This window comes from Petromyzon marinus, chromosome 5 (assembly GCF_048934315.1).
Source record: "Petromyzon marinus isolate PM22_M1 ecotype Great Lakes invasive population chromosome 5, UKy_Petmar_22M1.pri1.0, whole genome shotgun sequence".
In the NCBI taxonomy this organism is placed as follows: Eukaryota; Metazoa; Chordata; class Hyperoartia; order Petromyzontiformes; family Petromyzontidae; genus Petromyzon; species Petromyzon marinus.
In genome coordinates, this window is record NC_133671.1 from 22,554,384 (window position 1) to 22,574,405 (window position 20,022).

General features: G+C 60.0%; 1 protein-coding gene across 5 annotated transcripts in view; it reads right to left on the reverse strand.

Annotated features, from left to right (window-relative positions):
- Positions 1–4,175: 4,175 nt before the first annotated feature.
- Positions 4,176–20,022, reverse strand: part of LOC116939239 (uncharacterized) — a 48,102-nt gene continuing 32,255 nt past the window's right edge. For 2 of the 5 annotated variants that reach the window (XM_076062904.1, XM_032947401.2), the window contains exons 5-14: positions 13,918–14,304; positions 13,648–13,723; positions 12,705–12,749; positions 11,827–11,964; positions 11,003–11,170; positions 10,313–10,409; positions 9,586–9,741; positions 8,841–8,952; positions 8,398–8,549; positions 4,176–5,800 (exon numbers count right to left, since the gene is read on the reverse strand). In XM_076062904.1, the coding sequence (XP_075919019.1) occupies positions 5,593–5,800; positions 8,398–8,549; positions 8,841–8,952; positions 9,586–9,741; positions 10,313–10,409; positions 11,003–11,170; positions 11,827–11,964; positions 12,705–12,749; positions 13,648–13,723; positions 13,918–14,304 (1,539 nt within the window). In that variant the 3' untranslated portion in view covers positions 4,176–5,592. Of the gene's footprint in view, positions 5,801–7,084; positions 7,273–8,397; positions 8,550–8,840; positions 8,953–9,585; positions 9,742–10,312; positions 10,410–11,002; positions 11,171–11,826; positions 11,965–12,704; positions 12,750–13,647; positions 13,724–13,917; positions 14,305–20,022 lie in introns of all 5 variants that reach the window. The other 3 variants (XM_032947403.2, XM_032947404.2, XM_032947402.2) reach the window with 3 other exon arrangements.

Here is a 20,022-nt window from a genome sequence, read left to right on the forward strand (position 1 = left end):
CGTTGCTCTGCGTGTACATCAGCCATACAAAATAAAATATAAGGTTATCTCCCTATACGACTCTAAGACTCTCCATCAGACTCTCAGTGGGACTCTCCTCAATGAGATTCGCAATGAGGAGAGCCTCCACTGCATGGGGATTTCTGACAAATTGAGAGGCCGCGTGCAGCAGCGCAAACGCTCGCGTGCTGCCGGCCCGGAGCTGACGTCCCCACCACGTGGGTAGAGCGGCATCACGCAGCGGCAGGGCAGAGATCGCGCCGGAGGTCACCGACTCCTCGCCTTGACCGAGAGCGCCATCGCGCGTCGCCATGGGGAAGAGCCCGAGCCGAAGCGCCCGACCGGGAAACACGGGGGATCGGCGGACCCAGGGAAAGGAGAAAGGAAGGGCCCAAAGCGGGTCTCCAGGATCAGGAGGTCACGGTGCCTCCGGCCCACGGTGGCAACTCACGGCACATCCTTGACCCTGGTAATGAATGCGGATGATGGTGATGATGACGAGAAAGAATGGTGATGAGGATTGTGGAATGGTAATGATGATAGTAGTCGTGAGGATGATTTGTGGCAATTAATGTGGGCAGCATAGACGTGGGAGCACAGTACAGTACAATATTTCCCATTAAGCCCGCACCTGCCAAATCCCAGTGGCTCCGGACCCCCGCGCGCATTCTGCTCGAACTCACGCAAGGGGCTTTAACGCGCCGTGAATAATTGAGCAGATCACGGCGGACTGAGCGCAGCGGAGACGACCGATCGATGGCCACGGCCTCGTGGCGACCCCGTGGAGCCGCCTCGCCGCTCGGCCGGCGCGCTCCGCAACAAGCGGCGCCTGGGGATGGCGGCTGTGGTGGTGCTGGATTGGTGAGGGGCGGGGGCGATAGAGACAGGGAGACGGGGAGCGGGGGGGGAAGGGAGGCCCCCGAATAAATGATGCAGCACCGGGGATTCCACGTCACTCTCCGCCACGTCACTCTCCGGGAGATCCTGAGACGACCCCGCCGTGGTCTCGGGCCCGTCCACGCGATCCTCGGTGGTTGTCAACTTTCTCGATTTACCCAGAATCGTTCTTTTTTTTTTGTGCGTCAGCTGTTCTGGGAAGTCTGCAAATCTTCTGGGGACAATTCAAATTCCCGTTTATTGACCGTTGCGCAATAATAACAAGGGTAACAACGCGACATTCAAGGCCGCGTCGTCCCGGATACTTCTCCCCTCTATTTCCCGTGGGATGCGGCGGCGTTTTATACCTCGCGAGAGGCGCGGCCGCCTTTGCTGCTTCCTCGGCGGGGTCCGCGCGGCGCGCGTCTCCTCGGAGTTGGGGGGGGGGGCGGTGGGCCCTGGGGTGCCGTGAAGCGCCCGTCGTCGCGCGCGCCGCAAGTGACGGCGGTTCCACTCCACCCCACCTCGTCAGGGCGGCGGAGACGACTCTAATCGACTCGCGCCTCGTTCACGAGGAAGGCGTGCGCGTGTGCACCGCGGGTGAACGAGTTCACGCGCCGCGCGAGGTGCGGTCCCCGCCTCCCCGGAGCGCGGCGCGAGCCACGGGGCGGACCCTGAGAGGCAGAGGCAGTGGCCGCGTTGCGCAACGCGTTCCCCATACATTGCGGTGCATCCGACGGGAATTTAAGAAACATTTTTTACAAGGAATCGGTACCGCCGAACCGATTTAGTCACATGGCCAATTCATGGCTTGATTAATTGGCCGTGTATCACGTGGACCGTCGTCACGTAATTCACTATCAATTGGCCACAGAGAGAAACTGGATCCAGAATCACAGACGAGTGAAATATCTCGTCTGGGCTCATCGACTACCGGTTGAAAAACAAATGAAGCCGCGTCACGCGCTGCACGTGCCTGATGATCAGGCGATTGACTAAACCCGTCCCAGATTCATATTTAAGATCCGTCTTGGTACGTCACGTGGCATGCGCATTCGCACAGGACCCAAATATTAAAGAGCGCGTCCTTGCCGAGCAGGCTTGTGGAGGCTTTCATCCAGCAGTGGAGTGGCCATGGCTGAAGAAAAAGATGATTGTTATTATTCACGTGCTTGTACCTTGGCCCGCGCTCTCTGCCCACCGCGTCTCGGCGCCACGGTTTATATCTTGTTGATGGCAGCAGCAGCAGCGCTGTGGTTCAAGAGCTGAATGGCCAATGTCGAGGTCAGCTGCTCGCCACGACGAAAGGGCTTCAGCAGAGAGAGAGCGAGAGAGCGTTCGTGTCGTTTGCTCCTCCTCCTCAGTTCAAAGAGGGCAACTTTGGCTTGTCTCTTAAATGTTCCATTTATGAAAGAGATGCGCGTATGGACATGCTGCTGATGTCCTCCTGCGGTCGATGGTTCCACCACCGGTGTCTTCGAAGAGGAATGCCGGGAGGTGCGATGATGTGTGGGTCTCGAAGGAGCTGTTTATTCTGCACGCACGCGTTGTACCACTATGTTCCCGAGCGTTCTTCACGGTTCCGTGTCACGGACCGAGCCGTGTTCCCTCGTGCCGCCTATCGCGTGTCACGTCCCACCGCGGAGGGGATTCACTCCACACGTGCTCGCGATGTGCGAATCCCCACCTCGCCGCTATAAGCCTGGAACTCCGGTTTGACATAAATCACGCATTTGTAGATGTATCAATGGGAATATCTGGATAAAGAGATGCGTTACAAGATCGCGGACAGCCTCTATGTAAGCAGAAACTCACTGAGCATGAAAGAAGCTACGACTGAGTTGAGGGTTCTCACGCCCTTTCGGTCGTGGGGGTTGTTTGACCATACTTCACCACGCTGGTCAAAACGGTTTCGTGAATTGCCGGACCCAACAGCCCGATCGGATAGCACTCGCCACAGATTTTATCCGTGGTCGGAAATCGAACTCAGGGTCGCCGGGTTCGTTACGTAGCCCGGCGTGCAAACCGATGCACCACCGCGTCCCACACTAAAGTGGATTGTGTCGATTCAAACTTTCGTTGTCCAAGTCAACGAGCGCCGTGGACGCCGAGGCGTCTAATTGATGCTCTGGCGCTGAGGCTGCTCCGCTGCGGTTATAAAACGAGGGCCAGGCAGCGCCGCCACAAAGTGTGAACGTCAGCAGTGGTGAGACAAAGACGACCGGGATTGGTGCTGGCCCCATCACCCTAATGGGTGCTCGCTAACAGCACTTTGCTAACTCTGCCCGGGCTAAGAGGGCACGCGATGATAAACAGCGACGACTTCAGAGCCCGGCAGGTTGTTTCCACGCGGGCCTTAATGGGCACAGTCCAAATATAATCCTCACATCACGATCATCCTCATCCCACACGCGTGGCTCTCACGCCCAATGAATAATGAATCGCGAAGCTACGCGTGGGGGCTGTGAGCGCAGCGCCTCGAGACGTCAATCTCTCGAGAGCTCAACTCTGCAAAGGCGCCCCGAGTAGCCTGCGCAGACTGGTGGGGCAAGTGCTGAGTCCAGTCACAGAGCGTGCATCGATTAAGGTCGGTGCGGTGCACGAGGTAGTGTGGCCTGAACCACGCGCGTCTGCCTTTGTCTCCCCAATGTTGAGGATATCTGATGATTACACACCACACTGATTTCAGGCCGAGTCGTCCTAGAAGAAGTGCAGAACCAGGTTCGTATATTCGCCACTGATGTTCACCGTGGCCGGAGCGCAGTGTGCTAACCACCGCGCCACCGCTCCCAAGAAACACGACAACCCGCCAGGAGTTGTCTCGGGACTCCGTCATGACGTCACCACGCTCGCGGTCCTCACCGGCACCTCCCGATTATTTATTTATTATTATTATTATTACTACTACCACTCCGCTTGTTCACCCAGGCAAGCCTCACCGAGCCCAGATACTCGAGGTACGTTTTGTCCATTTCCGTTCTAATGAGTGTGTTGCTTGACGGATGACATCGTAGGAGCTGTAGAAAGCCACAGCCACCCACGAGGAGATGCCACTCAAAAGATGTCCAAAGAAGGGTTCACCAACCGATTTGCTGACATTCCCTTCAGAGTTTAACTTCTCTTTAACAATGCCCATCAAGTGGCCTCATCGCCTTATATCTCCCCCACCCGTCTAAACGAGGTTACACGACTACAGAGCTGGCTTCTTGTCCTCACAACAACGAAGTACAACCACAACAACATCCACGACCACCACTCGCCGTGAAACGCAGAGAATGAGAATCAGTCAAGCCTGGTCCCATGATGGGCTCCGCGAGGAGTGGGTTTATTTCGCGCGGAGACACGGAAACACGCGGCAGACACGCGGGGGACACGCGGGGGACACGCGGGGGACACGCGGCGAACACGCGGGGTACATGGGAGAGACACGGAGAGGCGGGGCGCCGCGCCCTCTGCCGGAGGCACGGGAAACAGCGGCGAGGCGAGGAGACGCGGGCGGAGCCGGAGGCCGGGGTGGGCTCGGGGCCACAGACGGGATCGGGATTAAGGGTGGGATCAGAGTTAGGGTTGAGGTCAAGGCCAGCATTCGGGGATAGGGTCGGGGTCAGGACTGGGGTCAGAGTTGAGGTTGGGATTGGAGTCAGAAGTGGAGATGCGATTATTGAGGGGCATCAGGCCAGGTAAATGGGTGGGATCAGAGTCAGAGAGACACCCCGGTCACGATCCTGCCCCTTCACGGCCATGCCGTAACGAGGCCAACGTCGTCGCGTGCGCCTCCCTCCACACCGCGTGCGTCTCCCCGCCTCCGTTTCATCGCCAACTTCACATCTCCACCTAACGGCCAAAACGCCGCAGTGCGCGCAGTCCACGGCGGAGCCGTCGGTGCATTTTCGGCAACAAGCGGACGAGAGGTGAACGTTCGCCGAGATGCGGCCCCAAAGTCTCCCCAGCGTAAGCCGCCCCCTGGCACCGTCGCCAAGCCCCGCGCGGGGGCGCGCGACATCCGTCACGACGATAACTTAGCAAAGCGAGCGTGAGTCGGTGCAGGATATACAACCCAGCGAGCAGCGCGGGCAGCACCACCGCCCAAACGCAGCCCGTGCGCATATACGTGTCAACGTGAGCTATGCACACACATTTATATATACACACACACACGCACACGGAGTGTGACACCCCTTGCAAGCGCCGTGTGCACGTGCGTTAAGACACCGTGAAACCGCAACTCCGCTCACCGAGATCCTGGCGTCACCGAGGGCCCCACGGGGTCATCGAGTGAGAGGTCAGGATGCCCCTCGCGGCCGCTCGCTTGGCGCAAGAGGCGCGGGGTGGAGAGACTGTGGGTGGCGCGAGGGCTCTAGTGGTCGCCGGAGGCCCCACGGCCAGGAACCGGAACCCCAAAAACCCTCCCCGAGTGGCATCGCCCATCCAGGAATAAAGTCACGGTGGCGTCCGATTGCTCGCTCACGGCCAACTGGCGACAGCAGCAGCAGCTGTAGGAGGCAGCGGTGCCGGAGATGTGCTGCCAGCTCCTTCATGCGGCCGGGACGAGGAGCGGCTCGCAAAGTGTAACACCACTTTTGGGTGAGAACGACGATCGTAGCATCATACCAAGCATATGGCTGCGTTTACGCACAACAACAACAACAACACCACTGCGGTACCGTAACTAGGATGGCTTTTGGCTTCAGTGCTTTGGCTTAAGAGTGACCTGGCTTAGAGTGACTTGGAGGTAGCGGGGGGGTGGGGGGCACCAGCGGCGGGGGCCGTGGCGGCGGTGGTGGCGGCGCCCCTTGCCGCCTGCACCTTCTTGAGGTGCTGGCAGAGCCACTGCACGTAGGTGAACACGCACTTGGGGTCGGGTCGCGGCCCCATCCTCAGCATGTCGTCCACCTCCAGCAGGGGGTCACACGCCGCCAGCTTCCTGGGGAGGGGAAGGGAGGTGCGACGGGCCAAGGGGAGGGGGGGAGATGGGGGGGGAAGAGCGGAAGGGGAGGGAGGAGCGGGTAGGCACGGAGAGAGACGGGGGGAGGGGAGCGAGGGGGATCAGCATTGCTGGAAAGCCGCCCTGAGCCGTGGCTCGCACGCTGACGAGAGCACTTCCGACTGCCAGACATTGGGGTCGTGATTTAATGCCCTTAATTTGCGCTATCCCAAGCTGCGCCCCCGCGGCAGGCGGTGGCGGGGCCCGGCCCCGCCGGGTCCCGGGAGACGCTGTGACAGCGTCACCACGGAGGGCGGGTGGCCCGGGCCGCGGGGGACCGCACGACGAGGCGACGCGTCGCGAGTCGCGGCGGGAGCCAACGCGACCTGACAAACGGCCCCCCCCTAACTCGCGCCCCTCCGACTCGACCCCAAGCAGAAACGTCTGCTGGTAACGAGCGGGGGGGGGGGGGGGAGTTGAAGAAGGAGGCCGCCGCTTACAAATCGGCTCGAGATGGATGAGACGGGACGTGGGCACAGGGACCGGGTCCAAAGCCATCACCGTGATCTGGCCGCACCTCCCTCTCGTTCTGACCCTGGCCCTGCCCACTGTTCGTGTAGCCCCACCCACTACTCGAGTTGCTCCGCCCACTGCTCGAAGCCAAGTCGAGCGTGAAGCCAGAACAATTTAAACTGGTAACAAAAAAAAACGATTTTCACAACGATTCGGGGGCAGAGGGGGTGGGGTGGAATCTGGGACCGTCTCAGCCAAACCAGGACGTTTGGCCCATCCGGGAAAAATCCAGGGACAATATTCGCCTCTGTCAGGGCTGAAAGGGACCCTCCCCCCACCTCCCCTTTTGACGTCTCGCTGTGGATTGAGCCTGGCTGCCGATGGCGTAGGGGGTTCCTGTGCGAGGGCTTGGAGGCTCCAGCCGCGTGAGGGAGGCGCGAGTTGATTCAACTACTGATGCATTTTCGTCTCGTTTTCACCATCTCATTCGCATTGCTTCAAATCGGAAGGTTTGTTCCCAAGCGTTGGCCTAAACGCGTCTCACTCACACGTTTCTAGATTCGCGGAAACCGGCGAACCGTCGTCTCGTGGGCAGCGATTGCGGCGCCATGGCCGGCAGCGGAGGAGCCGGCGGTCGGGGTTAGAGACAAAGAACCGTGACGCAAGAGACCAAGCGAGGGGGCAGCTTCTTCCTCCGGCTGGCGAGGGGCGCCACTCACGGCCGTGCGCGGTGGGCGAGGGGCGCCCGTTTTGCGCGCTCGCCGTCCTCACCGTGTGCGCGCACGCGTGCGTGGGCGCGCGTGCCCGCCCGCTAGGAGCGGCTCTTGGTCTTGACGAGGCCCTTTTCGACGAGCGAGCGGTACAGCTCCTGCACGTACGTGTACACGCACTTCCAGTCGGGCTCGCGCAGCAGCACCATATCCTCCGTGTCCAGCAGCTGAGGGCAGCCGACCTGCTTCCTGCTCCGGGCAGCGCCCAGATGCGGTGCCGCGCGGGGTGGCGCGCACGCAGGAGCAGCATGTGCAGGCACGCGCGAGCGCGACACGCAACACGTGCAGCACGCAAAACACACACATGCAGCACGCAAAACACACACGTGCAGCACGCAAAACGTGCAACACAAATGGAAACACACACAGTGCAACATATTAGTAAGACACGCGCAACACACCCCCGCACCCCAAACATAGGGCCCATCGAGAAAACACGCGTAACATGCACACACAAATGCAGTTCATTAGTAGTAAACGCATGCAACACACGCCTGCAAATACACGAGCGCGCGGAACCACAGGCGGCACGCAGACGCGCGGCGAGACGGACGCACGCGCTCAACCCTGCGGCCACGCACGCGCACACATACGCACGAGTCGCTTCCATTCGGTCGCACAGAGGGAAGACTCCGATCCAAAGTGAAACTTAATCCGCGGCAATTAAAAATTAACCCTGGCGGGGGGTGACCCCGCCGTACACCGCCCCCCCCCCCCCCCCCGAGGGTTCCTCCTCGGAAGCGTCAAGCGCAATATGTCCCACCCGCCCCCCGCTGCCCCCCATCGCAGAGGACGTAGGGGGGCTGCGACGGCAGTGATGGTGAGGAGGGGGGTGGGCGTACTCGCTTGGTAATTTAGCGCTGTTCCAGCAACGGGGCAGACGCAGCACAAGGTGGCGCTCGTCCCCGTGAGCACGGAGTCGTGGTCGGGTCCTTGATTGAACCTTTAATGAAAGCCGTTGAAGGCAACCTGCAGCTTTGTCTCTTTTGCAAGGGCGGCCACCAGGACGGGCGAAGGGCCCAGGGCAGCTGAGGACGTAGGGCACGGGAGCTTGCGACATTCACGCAGTACCCTCCTGAAAAGGAGTCTCGGGACTCGGCGTGGCTCTCCTCTGCGAGCTCTGCCACGAGTCCCAGTGGCCGGGCCCCGACACGCGGCGTGACCGCGGCTCCGACTCCTCTGTCTGCTCTTCCTTTTACAGCCACGTTTGAGCCATGTTTGAGCCGTGTTTGTGAGCCTTGACGTGCGTCCCTGAGCGTGCGTGCCCGTGCGTGCGTGCCCATGAGCGCGTGCCCGTGCGTGCGCGAGCCTCACTCGGCGGTGGTGAAGGCGAGGTCGAAGTTGTGCCTGCGGTTGCGCGGTTCCAGCTCGGAGAAGTCGAAGGCCTCCGGGAAGAAGTGGTGGATGAGGGCGCAGAAGGCAAGCCCGTCGCTCCAGCTCGTCGAGAAGTTCTGGATGTCCACGTGCTTCACCACGCAGGGCGGGGGGACAGGGTTGCACACACACACACACACGGGACACGTGGCTTCGTCTGTTCGGTGCGTACAGGGAGTCCGTCAACCCAGAACACCCGGGTCTGTCCCGCGACCTCCTCCTGCCGATGGCGAGCCTTCCGCACTTTATGCGATGGCCTTGAAGCGTGTCTAGCCTGGCACGAGCGCCGTCACTCTGCGGCTATCGTTGTCTTTGCGCGCGTGCAGCACTGGGTGCGTGCACGGTGCCGTGATGGCGCCGTGCCGTCTGCGCCGGCGCCCCACCTCGTATCCGCGAGTCTTGGCACGGCACCACTCCAGCAGCATCTGCTTGATGGTCGTGGCCCCAAAGCTCCCGGCCCTCTGCAGCTTGACCGGCGACGCCGTCTTCTGCTGCCTGCAGGCCCGACAAAGCGCACGCACACACGCGCGACTCAGCGGTCGCTCAGAACGAACGCGATCCGGGCGGCGGGGTCGCGTTGGGCGGCACCGTTCGAGTCACTCCATGCTGGGGGCGCAGGTTCCTTCCGGCGCCGCTAGGAGCAGCAAGTGCGACGGGCGACAACCGGCCATCACGAATTCTTTGATAGGTGATTTGTTTAACACTCTGGTAACTGTAGAGCCCTCTACTGGCTGGAGGGGTCACGTGATATTACAGACATCATCATGATCAGCCACGATCAATTCACTACTGGATGAAGGCCTCCCAAAGCTGTCACCCATCAGCACAAGCCAATTCCAGAATCGATCGTTCCGTCGTCTCGGGCATGTTCCCTCGACGTTTTTGTACCACACACACGCGACATCAAAAGACATCGATTCTTACGCACGGGATTTGACGCACGTTTCGGATGGAGCGATCAGAAATTCCATCTCCACGCTGGACGAAGACGCCCCCTGGTGGTGCAGGAGCGTGGCGCTCGCACGCCGAGCCGGCGCTGCTCTGCGAATCGCCGCGATTCAATTCTAGCGCCCATTATTTTGACGCCGACGTTGTACCGACCCATCTCATTCGCGCCATCTCGCTCACCCGCCGCTCTGTCGCTCCAGTCGCTCCACGATGGCTCGGCGGCTCGGAGCCTGCGACCCCCTGGATCCGTGCGACCCCGGGAGACCCCGCGGCGTGGCCTCGCGGCTCCGGATTCCGGCGTGGGCCACCGGCGACGAGTCCTCGCGGTCGAAGATGCTGACGACAGCGGAACGGGCGGCACTCAAGTCGACCCCTCCTTGCCTCGCGCTGTCCTAGCTCGCCCGACCTCCACCCCTGAGAGAACCAGCTCCCGCCCAGCTACAATTCAGTGCCTCGACCAGGCTGCTGGCGGTCTTTTCACGAGCTTAAGTCAAAGTGTGGGAGCATCCAGCCTCCAGCACCAACCCCGAGTGGTCCCTCCTGGCAGAGACTCCACACTGAGCCCCCTTCCTATCCCCGAGTCTCGACAGGAGCGGTCAATCAGACGCAGCCACGAGCCCCCTCGGCCTCCTCCTCCACCCACGAGGTGCTCCAGCTCAGACAGCCCATTGGGCGGGGTCAGACCGATGGGTAGCCCAACGTGGCTACCTGCATTCCCCTATCACGCCAGAAGCAAAATCCCCATCTTAGTTTCCTGCAGTAGCTTGTACAGCTAGACCCGCACAGGTGAATCATTAACATTGACGATGAAGAGCGACCGACTGTCAAAACCCAGACAGGGCCTAGGGCTGTGCCCCCCTCACCACCCCCCTCGCCCACCCCCCCCCCCACCGTCCTCGTCACTCACCTCCCCACGCGGGGCCCGGAGCTGGGCGGGGTGGGCTGGGTGCGCGCCGTCTGGCCCGTCGGTGGCGTCCGTGCGGTCTGCACCGTTGCGGCGCCGTCTGTTCCGCGTCAAAGGCGAGGACAACATAGAGCACGCAGAGTCGTCATGGCGGGCAGCGCTCAGCTCACTCTACTCCCCTTCACGCACTCCCCTACCTCTCCCCTCCCATCTCACTCTACTCCCCTCTATGTGCTCCCCTACCTCTCCCCTCCCATCTCACTCTACTCCACCTCCATGCACTCCCCTACCTCTCCCCTCCCATCTCACTCTACTCCCCTCCATGTGCTCCCCTACCTCTCCCATCTCACTCTACTCCCCTCCACGCACTCTCCTACCTCTCCCTCCCATCTCACTCTACTCCCCTCCATGCACTCCCCTGCCTTTCTCTCCCATCTCAATCTACTTCTCTCCGCGCACTCCCTTACCTCTCCCTCCCATCTCACTCTACTCCCCTCCACGCACTCTCCTACCTCTCCCTCCCATCTCACTCTACTCCCCTCCATGTGCTCCCCTACCTCTCCCCTCCCATCTCACTCTACTCCCCTCCATGCACTCCCCTGCCTTTCTCTCCCATCTCAATCTACTTCTCTCCGCGCACTCCCTTACCTCTCCCTCCCATCTCACTCTACTCCCCTCCACGCACTCTCCTACCTCTCCCCTCCCATCTCACGGCACAGCTGTCACAGCGAGCGTCTCGAGCGGGTGCCGGTGGCGTTGGCGCTGTGGACGTACTCAGGGCGGCCTTGGCCTTGTCTGCCGCTGTGGTGCCGGCCGTGGAGGTCGCGGCGGCGCTGCTGCTGCTGCTGCTGCTGCTGTGTCCTGCAATGGCGCAGACACAGAAAGAGAAACGCTGCTCGCTGCTCGGCTGTGCGGACACGAACGTTGCTGTGTATGCGCGCACGGCCGTTTGTGTCGATCCGCTGCTGGATGAGCATCTCTGCACTCCGTGTAGCACTCAGAGGTTGTTTGGCCAACTTTTCCCAGGCTGGGCAATGCGGGATGATGACGGTGGGAAGCGTAGATGGTGGAACATAGTGCAGTATAACAATTATTAAATGTATTTTAGAACTGCTGCCTGCTGATGATGTCGCCCCGCAGCAGCCCGTGACGCCGGTGTCATTCACGGCGGTCGCCAATCCGAGCAACGGGCAGTCCCAACCCTGCCTAGCTTCCGAGATCTGGTGAAATTTTGTCAAAGGCAAGCAGGTGTCAGCAAGCACCTATTAGGGTGCTAAGGGCCGGTTCAGATAATCACCACTGGTGTTGACCGTGGCCAGGAATCGAAACTGGGCCGTTGGGTTCGTAACGCCGCGCGCTAACCACTATGCTACCGCTCCCCACAATTACGTGCTTACATAAACACACACACATACCTGCGAATTCCACGAATTGCACCATCGGTCTCACAACCACGCAAGCTCGCACGCACGTACGCTCACGAGGCGTGCACACAAGCACATGCATTCCAGTCTCACCGGACGTGGCGGCGGGGCTACGTGCCGCCCCCTGCCCGCCGGTACCCGGGGCAGGGCCGTCCCGTTTCCCCCGCACCTCCGGCGTCCTCGGTACGATCGCCGAGCCCGGCGACCGCGCCGTCCCCTTCTGTATTTGCTCTTTGATCGCGGACGGAGGAAACAAAAACAAGCGAGTGAGGTGACGTGACATGTCTCGCGCTCGGCTACAGCCGTCACGCGGCACATCAACCAGAACATAGCACATGCCATTGATCACCGCACACGCTAGCTCAGCACACACACATCACTGGCACACGCTAGCTCAGCACACACACATCACTGGCACAGCACATGGCAACTCGAAATGGCACACGCCAGTGACACGGAAACTCACAACGGCACAGGCCTCTGGCACGGTGACACAGCAACTAAACAGTGACGCAAGCCGCTGACACAGCACACAGGAACTAAAGGACAGCACATGCCACGGGCACAGCACACAGCAGCTGTACAGCAGCCAGGGTTAAGAACAGGGCCACCAGGCATTTACCCAATAAACCGGTTCCACCGTGGCTCAACTTACAAATTGTTTTCCAGCCGACGAGAGGTGAGATTTATGTCGTGGCGAGCGACTGATACCGCCACCTGCAGCGCCGGCTACGCTGCCGGGTCCTGCATTCCCGGTGGCCCGATCCGACCCCGCACCCCACAGCTCCCCACCGGCTCCATGGCTCGAGCCCAACAATGAGAGAGCCCCCAGCAAAAGGATCAGCGCCGACCCTCAAGGTCCCAGCGCCGCGAGTCTCAAGAAAGAACGGAGGACAGAGAACGCGCACGGCAAGCGAGAGAAAGAGAGAGGAAAAGACGGAGCTAACGGCGCAGGCAGTTCTTCGCGTTACCTTCACTCTCCCCCTCCTCCTCCTCCGAGTCAGGAACATCGCAGCCTATGAGAAAGCAGGGGGCAGCAGAGGGTAGCGGTGAGACGAGGGGTGGCGGTGAAGCAGAGGGCAGCGGCGGTGGAGGATTAGTGAAATCGTAAATGAGCGGAGGGTTTAGTGGCGTTTGCAGGTGACGGCGGGGGGCCGAGTCCCAATCCAGTGGCATTCGGTCGGTCAGGGAGCCCCGCGGCGTCGGCCGGCGCATGGCAGCGTCGGTAGCCGGGGTTACGAAGGTCAGGAGCCGGTAACCGTTTTCCAGTAGAATGCAAGTGATGAAATGCGCCAAACGTTTCATTTCCCCTCGCGCCTCAGCCAAAAGGGAAAGGTGAAGCCCTACAATTGCCTTGCACGCGCCACTGCTGGCAGAAGGGAGCTCTAGAGGGTATTTGGCCTACACTTCCACGGTAACCAGACGTCGTGGAAGAGGTGGGGCGTACCCACGCTTTACCCCAGCACATGCCACGTACCTATCGACTAACCGTGGTGTGCCCTTTTACACCGCTGTCTGGACGCACGTGCGGCGGGAGGGGGATTTAATAAACTCGCCCTATTGTGTAAACTGCCGAGCCGGGAGATGGAATGGAACTGGCGTTCTCTGGACTGCAAGGACAGCAGTGCGATGCTGACCACTCCACCACCGTGGCAGCTCTCTTCGTTTCTCAGTTTAAACGCTAAACACGCCGTGTTTGTTGCTAGAGACGTGTCCGTGTTTGCGTGTGCGCAAAACCGATGACCGGTTCATTTACTGTTTGTTCCACGAGATTTTAACAACGCTCGTCAGCAATGACCCTCCACTGTGTCGGCTGCCAGGGAAGTGCCGCCCCCGCTCAGTGGAGAGTGAGCTTTTCGCGACCCCACGGCCGCTCCCCCCCCATCCCTGGCTCGTGACAACGAGGTGCCTCACCTCGTTTCTTCTTCCGCAGCTCCCGCCGGGCAGCGCGAATCCGGCTGCGGATGTCGGCGTCGCGCTCCTCGTTCAACTGAGAGAGGGGGTGGTGGGATAGGTGGACACGAATGGGAGTGGGGGCGGTGTCATGTGACATGGGATTACCGATGCAATAATCACAACCGTCTCTTCTGCAGTCCGTAAATCACCTTGCGGTTGTATTATTATTGTTATTATTACAACACCGGTGGTTCGCGCCACCAGCGCCATGCCGTTCTCCACACTCACCATCTTATCCAGCACCTCCTCGTCCTCGATGTCTCCCAGCTCCAGCTGCACAGTCGAGCCTGCGCCGGGAGTCTCACCGCGCCCATTCACCTCCGTAGTGGCGGCAGCGGAGGCGGTGGTGGCATCGCACCCGTCGGGAGACCGGGGTCTCGTCAACATCGCGCCGTCAGCCTCGTCTGCCCCGAGGTCGCCCTGCGCCACCACCGTCACCGCCGGGTGAACGGGATCCTCTCCGGGAGCGGGGGGGTCGTCCTTCATCGTCCCGAACGCGGCCTCCCGTCCGTCGGCGGGGCCGGCCGTGCCCTCGACCTCGTCCCCCTTCCCTGCCCGTTCGTCGCGAGCTCCCGCGACGTCGCCATCTCGGCCTCCGTCCACCCCGTCGTTGGCCTGCGGAAGAGAGCAGCATGGGATGAGACGAGCGGGAGGCGTGCATCACTTTGGCCTCACGCCTTCGAGCCAGGCACCCTAGAAGAGTCGCGAGTCCCAGGCCCGAGCGGCGACGTGAGCAGCGACGCGGAGCGCCCGTTTACGCGCCGCCTGTTTACGTGGCGCAGGAATGTTCCGCTGCGTTCAATTCCTCGGCGAGGCACGAAGGCTCCTGCCCACACGGCACCTTGCCCCACGGCGGCCAGAAAAAAGGTCTGGGCTTTACAGAGGGGGACACCAGGCCCCATCCGGCCCACGATGGGCCCCGTGCCAGCTCATCCTCTGGATTTACGGGGACGGTGAGACGGAGCGCTCCGCCAGCCCACTCCCTGCACTCACTCAGCCCGAAGTTTTTACTGCGGCCGCTCCCAAAAGAGAGGATCTCTACTCCAGCCGCCAAGGCAAACACAGCCATAAATATAATGGGGAATTTCCTACAAACGTTCAGGGTTTTCTGGCAAACGAACTCTTCAAAATGATCGCTCGCAGAAAATATTCCGGAATGTTGAGCCGGAGAGAGAGAGACGGGGGCAGAAGGTTAATCTAAGCCACAGCGAACGCCAACCCGTGCCCGTCCTCGTCCACCGCGGTCGGCGACTGGTCCTGGTGGGTTGAGCCAACGTCGTCCAGCAGCGAGCGCGACCTCCCGCACCGACGTCGCCACCGCCCGTCAACATCGCCGCCGTCACGGCTATTCCGGGCCGTGTTGTGACAACGCCCACGTTGCCTGGTGCCACTAAGCTAAACGGCGCTATTTTTAATCAAAACAAGGGGACCTGAAACAAGAATCCTTGCGTCACCGTCGCGTCCTGAGCGCCGGTGGAGCGATTTGGTCTCCGAGCGCCAATGAGCGGCGCGGCGCCTTGGAAAGATGCCGCAGGGCATAGACGCAAAGCTGTCGGCCGCAAACGAGACGCAACCACGACGATTCCACGAAAGCGGTTATTGCCGGCCGCTGGCAATGACAGCGGTTTACGACGAAGGCAGTTGAAAAGCCGAAGGCGCTCGACTTTGACGGACGCGAGTCATGGAGGTGGCGCGAGATGCCGCGCGGGATTGGGAGCGGGGGTCTGGAGTCGCTGCCCAGAGCTCAGAACGAACGTGGGAACAACGTGGGAATGCGTACACGCACGCACGCACGCTTATAAGCGCTGTGTGTAGTTGCGCGTGTCAGGAAGGAAATTCCTCATAAATGCCGAGGGCAGTGCACGGCAGTGCAGGACCGCTCAGGGAATCTACGCCCCGCAGTTACCGCACATACGCGTAATTACCCCACGTATGGCATGGCCACCGTGCCACCGTGCCACAGTGCCACCACGCCACCGCGCCACCGCGCCACCACGCCACCACGCCACCACGCCACCACGCCACCACGCCACCACGCCACCACGCCACCACCCAGGGCTCGCGCGGAGGGGCAAGTGCAATGGAGGGCGAGCGTGGGGGACTCGGAGAAGCAGAGCTCCCCGTGGTCCAACGGCCTTGCTAGGGAGGGGGCGGCCCTGCTGACAAGCAGGAGATGAGCGGCGATCGCGCCGTCGCTCAACTCCCATGGCCACCACCTCTACCACGCCCCCCCGTGTGGTGGCGGAGGCGGTGGCCGTGGCCGTGGCCTTGAGCCACAGAAGCGCGGCTGTGCCGGGTGTTTGCGAAAAACAAGGGGGCGACTTTTATAAAACAAAAGGCGAGGGCTTACTGAGAGGCAGCCGAGTGACCTTCTCTGTTTGTTTGGCTCAAAGAGGGGCTCTGTGAGTGGCCTTTCCCAGATCCGCCAGCGCCACCATCAGCGCCGCCAAGCTTGTCTGCGTGCCAGCCCACTGGGGTGATGGGGTTGTTGATGGAGTGAGATGAGCTGCAGGGGTGATGGTCTGTGATGGGGGACGATGGGGGAGGTGGGGTGTTAGGGTGTGATGGGAGGTGATGGTATGTCATGGGAGAATAACAAGAGGTGCTGGTGGACGATGAGAAGGGTAAAGTAGGACTGGTGAAGTTGAAGGAGCGAGTGTGGATGGAGGAGTGAGTGATTCAAGTTTATTTTGTTGAATCAAGTGAGAACAAGAGATCAGGGGATGAGTCTCCTTTGCAGGAGTGACCAGGGGCATGAGTCTGCAAGTAGGGGGGGCAACAATGGCTGCTGTCTGCAGAATCCCAATTAAGGAACTTGCTCTGTCATTTTCAAAGTCAGAAAAATTGGGTATCTGACGCCGGCAGGAGTGAGCAAACCGAGCCGCAATGTCCACCTCCTCCAGCACACTGCGCTCTCACCCCACCGCGTGTTCTCTGTACGTCCCGCGTGCACGTGTGCGCGCGTGTGTTTGGGCACGCATGTGTGTACGTGCAGGTGTATTTTTGGCAGGTGTTAGCACGGTGACGGCGCGGCTTATTCGGAGAGACAGCGCCGGGCTTAGCGTGTTCCACGGGAGGGCCGCACTCTAACGCATTGTCGTTTCACATTACAAAGCACTGCAGATGTTTCACATCCACAGAGCCGAGAGGGTGGGGGGGGGGTTCCCCCTCCCCACAGGCCCCTTCCTCGGCCCAGGGTCACATTCACCGCTCCTAACAAATGCACATTGAACGTAAAATGAAATTCCTGCTCCTCTCCTGCTGTTGACTCAGTGGGAAAATACGAGAGTCCCAGTGGGCGGTGAGCCACGGAGTCCAAATAAATAAATTACTCACCCGCTCTCTCGCTCTCTGAAAACACATCTGATGGGGGTTTGTGCGCACACGCACAACTGCACATGCCGCTCTCTGCTCATGCCGCACGTACCAGCATGTATACAAAGATCGCCCAATACAGCCTAAAAAAGACTGATGGGGATAGTGCTGGGAGCGAGCACCTATGAAGGCTGAATGGCACACGAGGGGGTGGGTGGCCAGTGGGTGGCCCGTACCACTCCCCAGTGCTGATGCTTACACACTACTCACTTGAGGCTGAGTCGACCTAGGGGACGCCCAGGACCCGTTCCAATATTCGCCAATGTTATTGTTGATAGCACGAGGTAGTGCTAACCACTGTGCCACGATCCCCACGTGTACATGTGGCACTCTGCACAAGGACGGCAATGCGTAATAACAACGGTGGTGTTCATCTACCCAGAAAAGCCTTGCGGAGTCTCACGGCTACTGCAGAGGAAGGTCCTACTCTTTGGGAATGTCAGGCCAGTGAATGATGTTGGGATTGTTGTACGTGTGGGGAGAAAACTGGATGTGGAGAAAACCCGCACGACCGTTTCCCAACCGCTACGAAGGAGCCTCACAAAACTGTATGTGATCCACCAACCCTCGTCGGCAAACGTAGGATTCACAGGCGTGCATTGCCACCACGGCGACTGACTCAGCCGACCCCCCACTCCTGCCTCCCGCTCGCGTCACAGCCCCCCCCCAGTCCCTGCCGTGGGCGGTAGAAGCTTGGCACCGGCTACTCCGGCATCCGGCACAATTTCACCGCCGGGCAGCAAATGTGTTCCGACACCGCTTTCTCGGGGACGTTATGCAATGAGAGGCGTTTTCCAGTTATTTTTTTTTCCCAGAGAGAGTGGCGCTCGGTCACGCGCTCCGTGCTGCGCTCCATGCCGCACGCGCACCGCGGTTTGTTCCTGCAGCTGAGCCACCTCCCCCCACCCTGGCTGCTGCCCATCTCCAATCTCGAAGACCCAGAAAATATTTACGCAACCCGGCATACCACAATCGGTATACCCCCTCTGATAGTCACGTGCCTACTATTGTCTATCAGCCACCCACAAACTCGTGAGTGTGGAATTAAGCCTTGGATGCGCCGATTCATTGGTAGAACTCGATTCTGGCGTTGACAATAAATGCGATGAATCTTGCCAATGAGAATAATCTGTTCATTGAATTGGAGGTGACAAAAGCTTACAAACAAGACGGGACCAAGGAGAAGGTGGCCCCCGTTCTCATCCGCTGCCCCCGTTCTCCTCCGCTGCCCCTGTCGTCTGGAACTGCTTCCTCCCTGCCAGCCGTGCTGTCAACTCCCAACCAAGTCCAGGCCCAAGACCCTCCCCTTCTCTACCGCCTGTGACTCACTACCTCTCTCGCTCTCTGTACTGTATTAAATAAACACGCACTTCGTTTCTGCGCATCGTCTTGAGACGCGGTCTCAAGCGTTCTGTATCGAACAGAGAAATAAGAAAAAGGGGACCGTGACAAACGAGGAGAGAAACGAATCGATTGCCGAACCAAATCGCGGCCGAGAGCGGCGGCAACGATTTACCGCGTCGCCGGAGATATGGGAACACGGGCGGCACGTCGCACCGCTCGCCCGTTATCGAGCCGCGCGGATCACGGCGTCACAACCGGACACGGGGGGGGCCCTTAATTCTGGGCATCCCCGAGGTGCCACGAGGAGCCCGGGTGGGAGCGCCCGGACTCCGCGTGCCGGCGGCATTCCTGCCTCCTGCCGGAAAACTCATCGGCCCAGGCTCGGAAAAAGGCGTTCCTCCCAAGAGAGCGTGCGAAGTTCCACGAAGGGGTTCCGTCCTCCCCACGTGGGAGGTGGGAGCGGGCGGGCGAGCACGGGTGTAGGTGGTCACACGCTTCTACTCCGAAGAATGCATCCGACCCGATCCTTCGGGTGATGCTCCCCCCACCCTTGCGCAGCCCCCCCCCCTCCCCAACCTGGTGTGCGCGTCTGTGTTTGGCGGAGGTGTGTGTGTGTGTGTGTATCCCCGCGTGTTTGCACTTGCCCCAAGAGTGTATTAAGGCTACACGGGGGATCTTTGCATAGCCGCGTGTTGAGGTTGGGAGTACACGTGTCCATTGGTGCGTTTTCTTGAGACTGCGTGCGTGTAGGTTCGTGTAGGCTGGGTGTGCATTGGAATGGGTAGCGGTGGTGTAGTAGCGGTGAGCACGCTGCGCTATGAACCCAGCGACCAGAGTTCGATTCCCGCCCATGGTCAACACCAGTGATGATTATATGAACCGGTGCTGGGCCTCCCCTAGGTCGATTCAGCCTCAAATCAGTACCTGGTGCGGTGTGTAAAATCATCGCCACTGGGGAGACAAAGGCAGCCCGGCGTGGTGTTGGCTACCCACCCCTTCGTGTGCTGTGCCAGCCTTCATAGATGCTCGCTAACAGCACTTGCTGTAAGAGTCTGTTCAGGCTCTACGGGGTCGTTGTCTTTGTTTTGTGCACTGGAATGGGGGTGTTGATGCGCGGTGGCGTCAGGGTGTGTGACTAAGCGGTACACTGGCTATACGGTGGCGTCCGTCTGTGCTTGTGTGTTCATATGTGAGCGTGTTAGGGTGCGAGTATGCTGTTGTTTGTCAATGTGGGTTTGTGTTCGTTAAAGTGGTGGTTTGTTGGTACAAGTATGCGCTGCTGTATGTTAGTGTTAGTGTGTGAGAGTGCTAGCCAGGATGTGCATGCGTGTACTTTATCAATGTGTCGGTGTGTTTGTGTGGATATGGGTTAGCGTATTGGTTAGTGTGGGTGTCAGTGTACATGCTAGTCTTAGTGTGCATGTGTGACAGCGTGTGCATGTGTGTTATTGTGCGAGTGTGTGCGAGTGTTTTAGTACGTGCCAGTGTGTGTGTGTGCGTGGCTCCGCGTGTCGCTATGCTGACACGCCGCCTTATAAGGAGCCCTCTCCCCTCGCGTCTCTCCATGGCGTCGAACTCATTTATCTACGTTTCGCTCACAACTCTCGATACCAA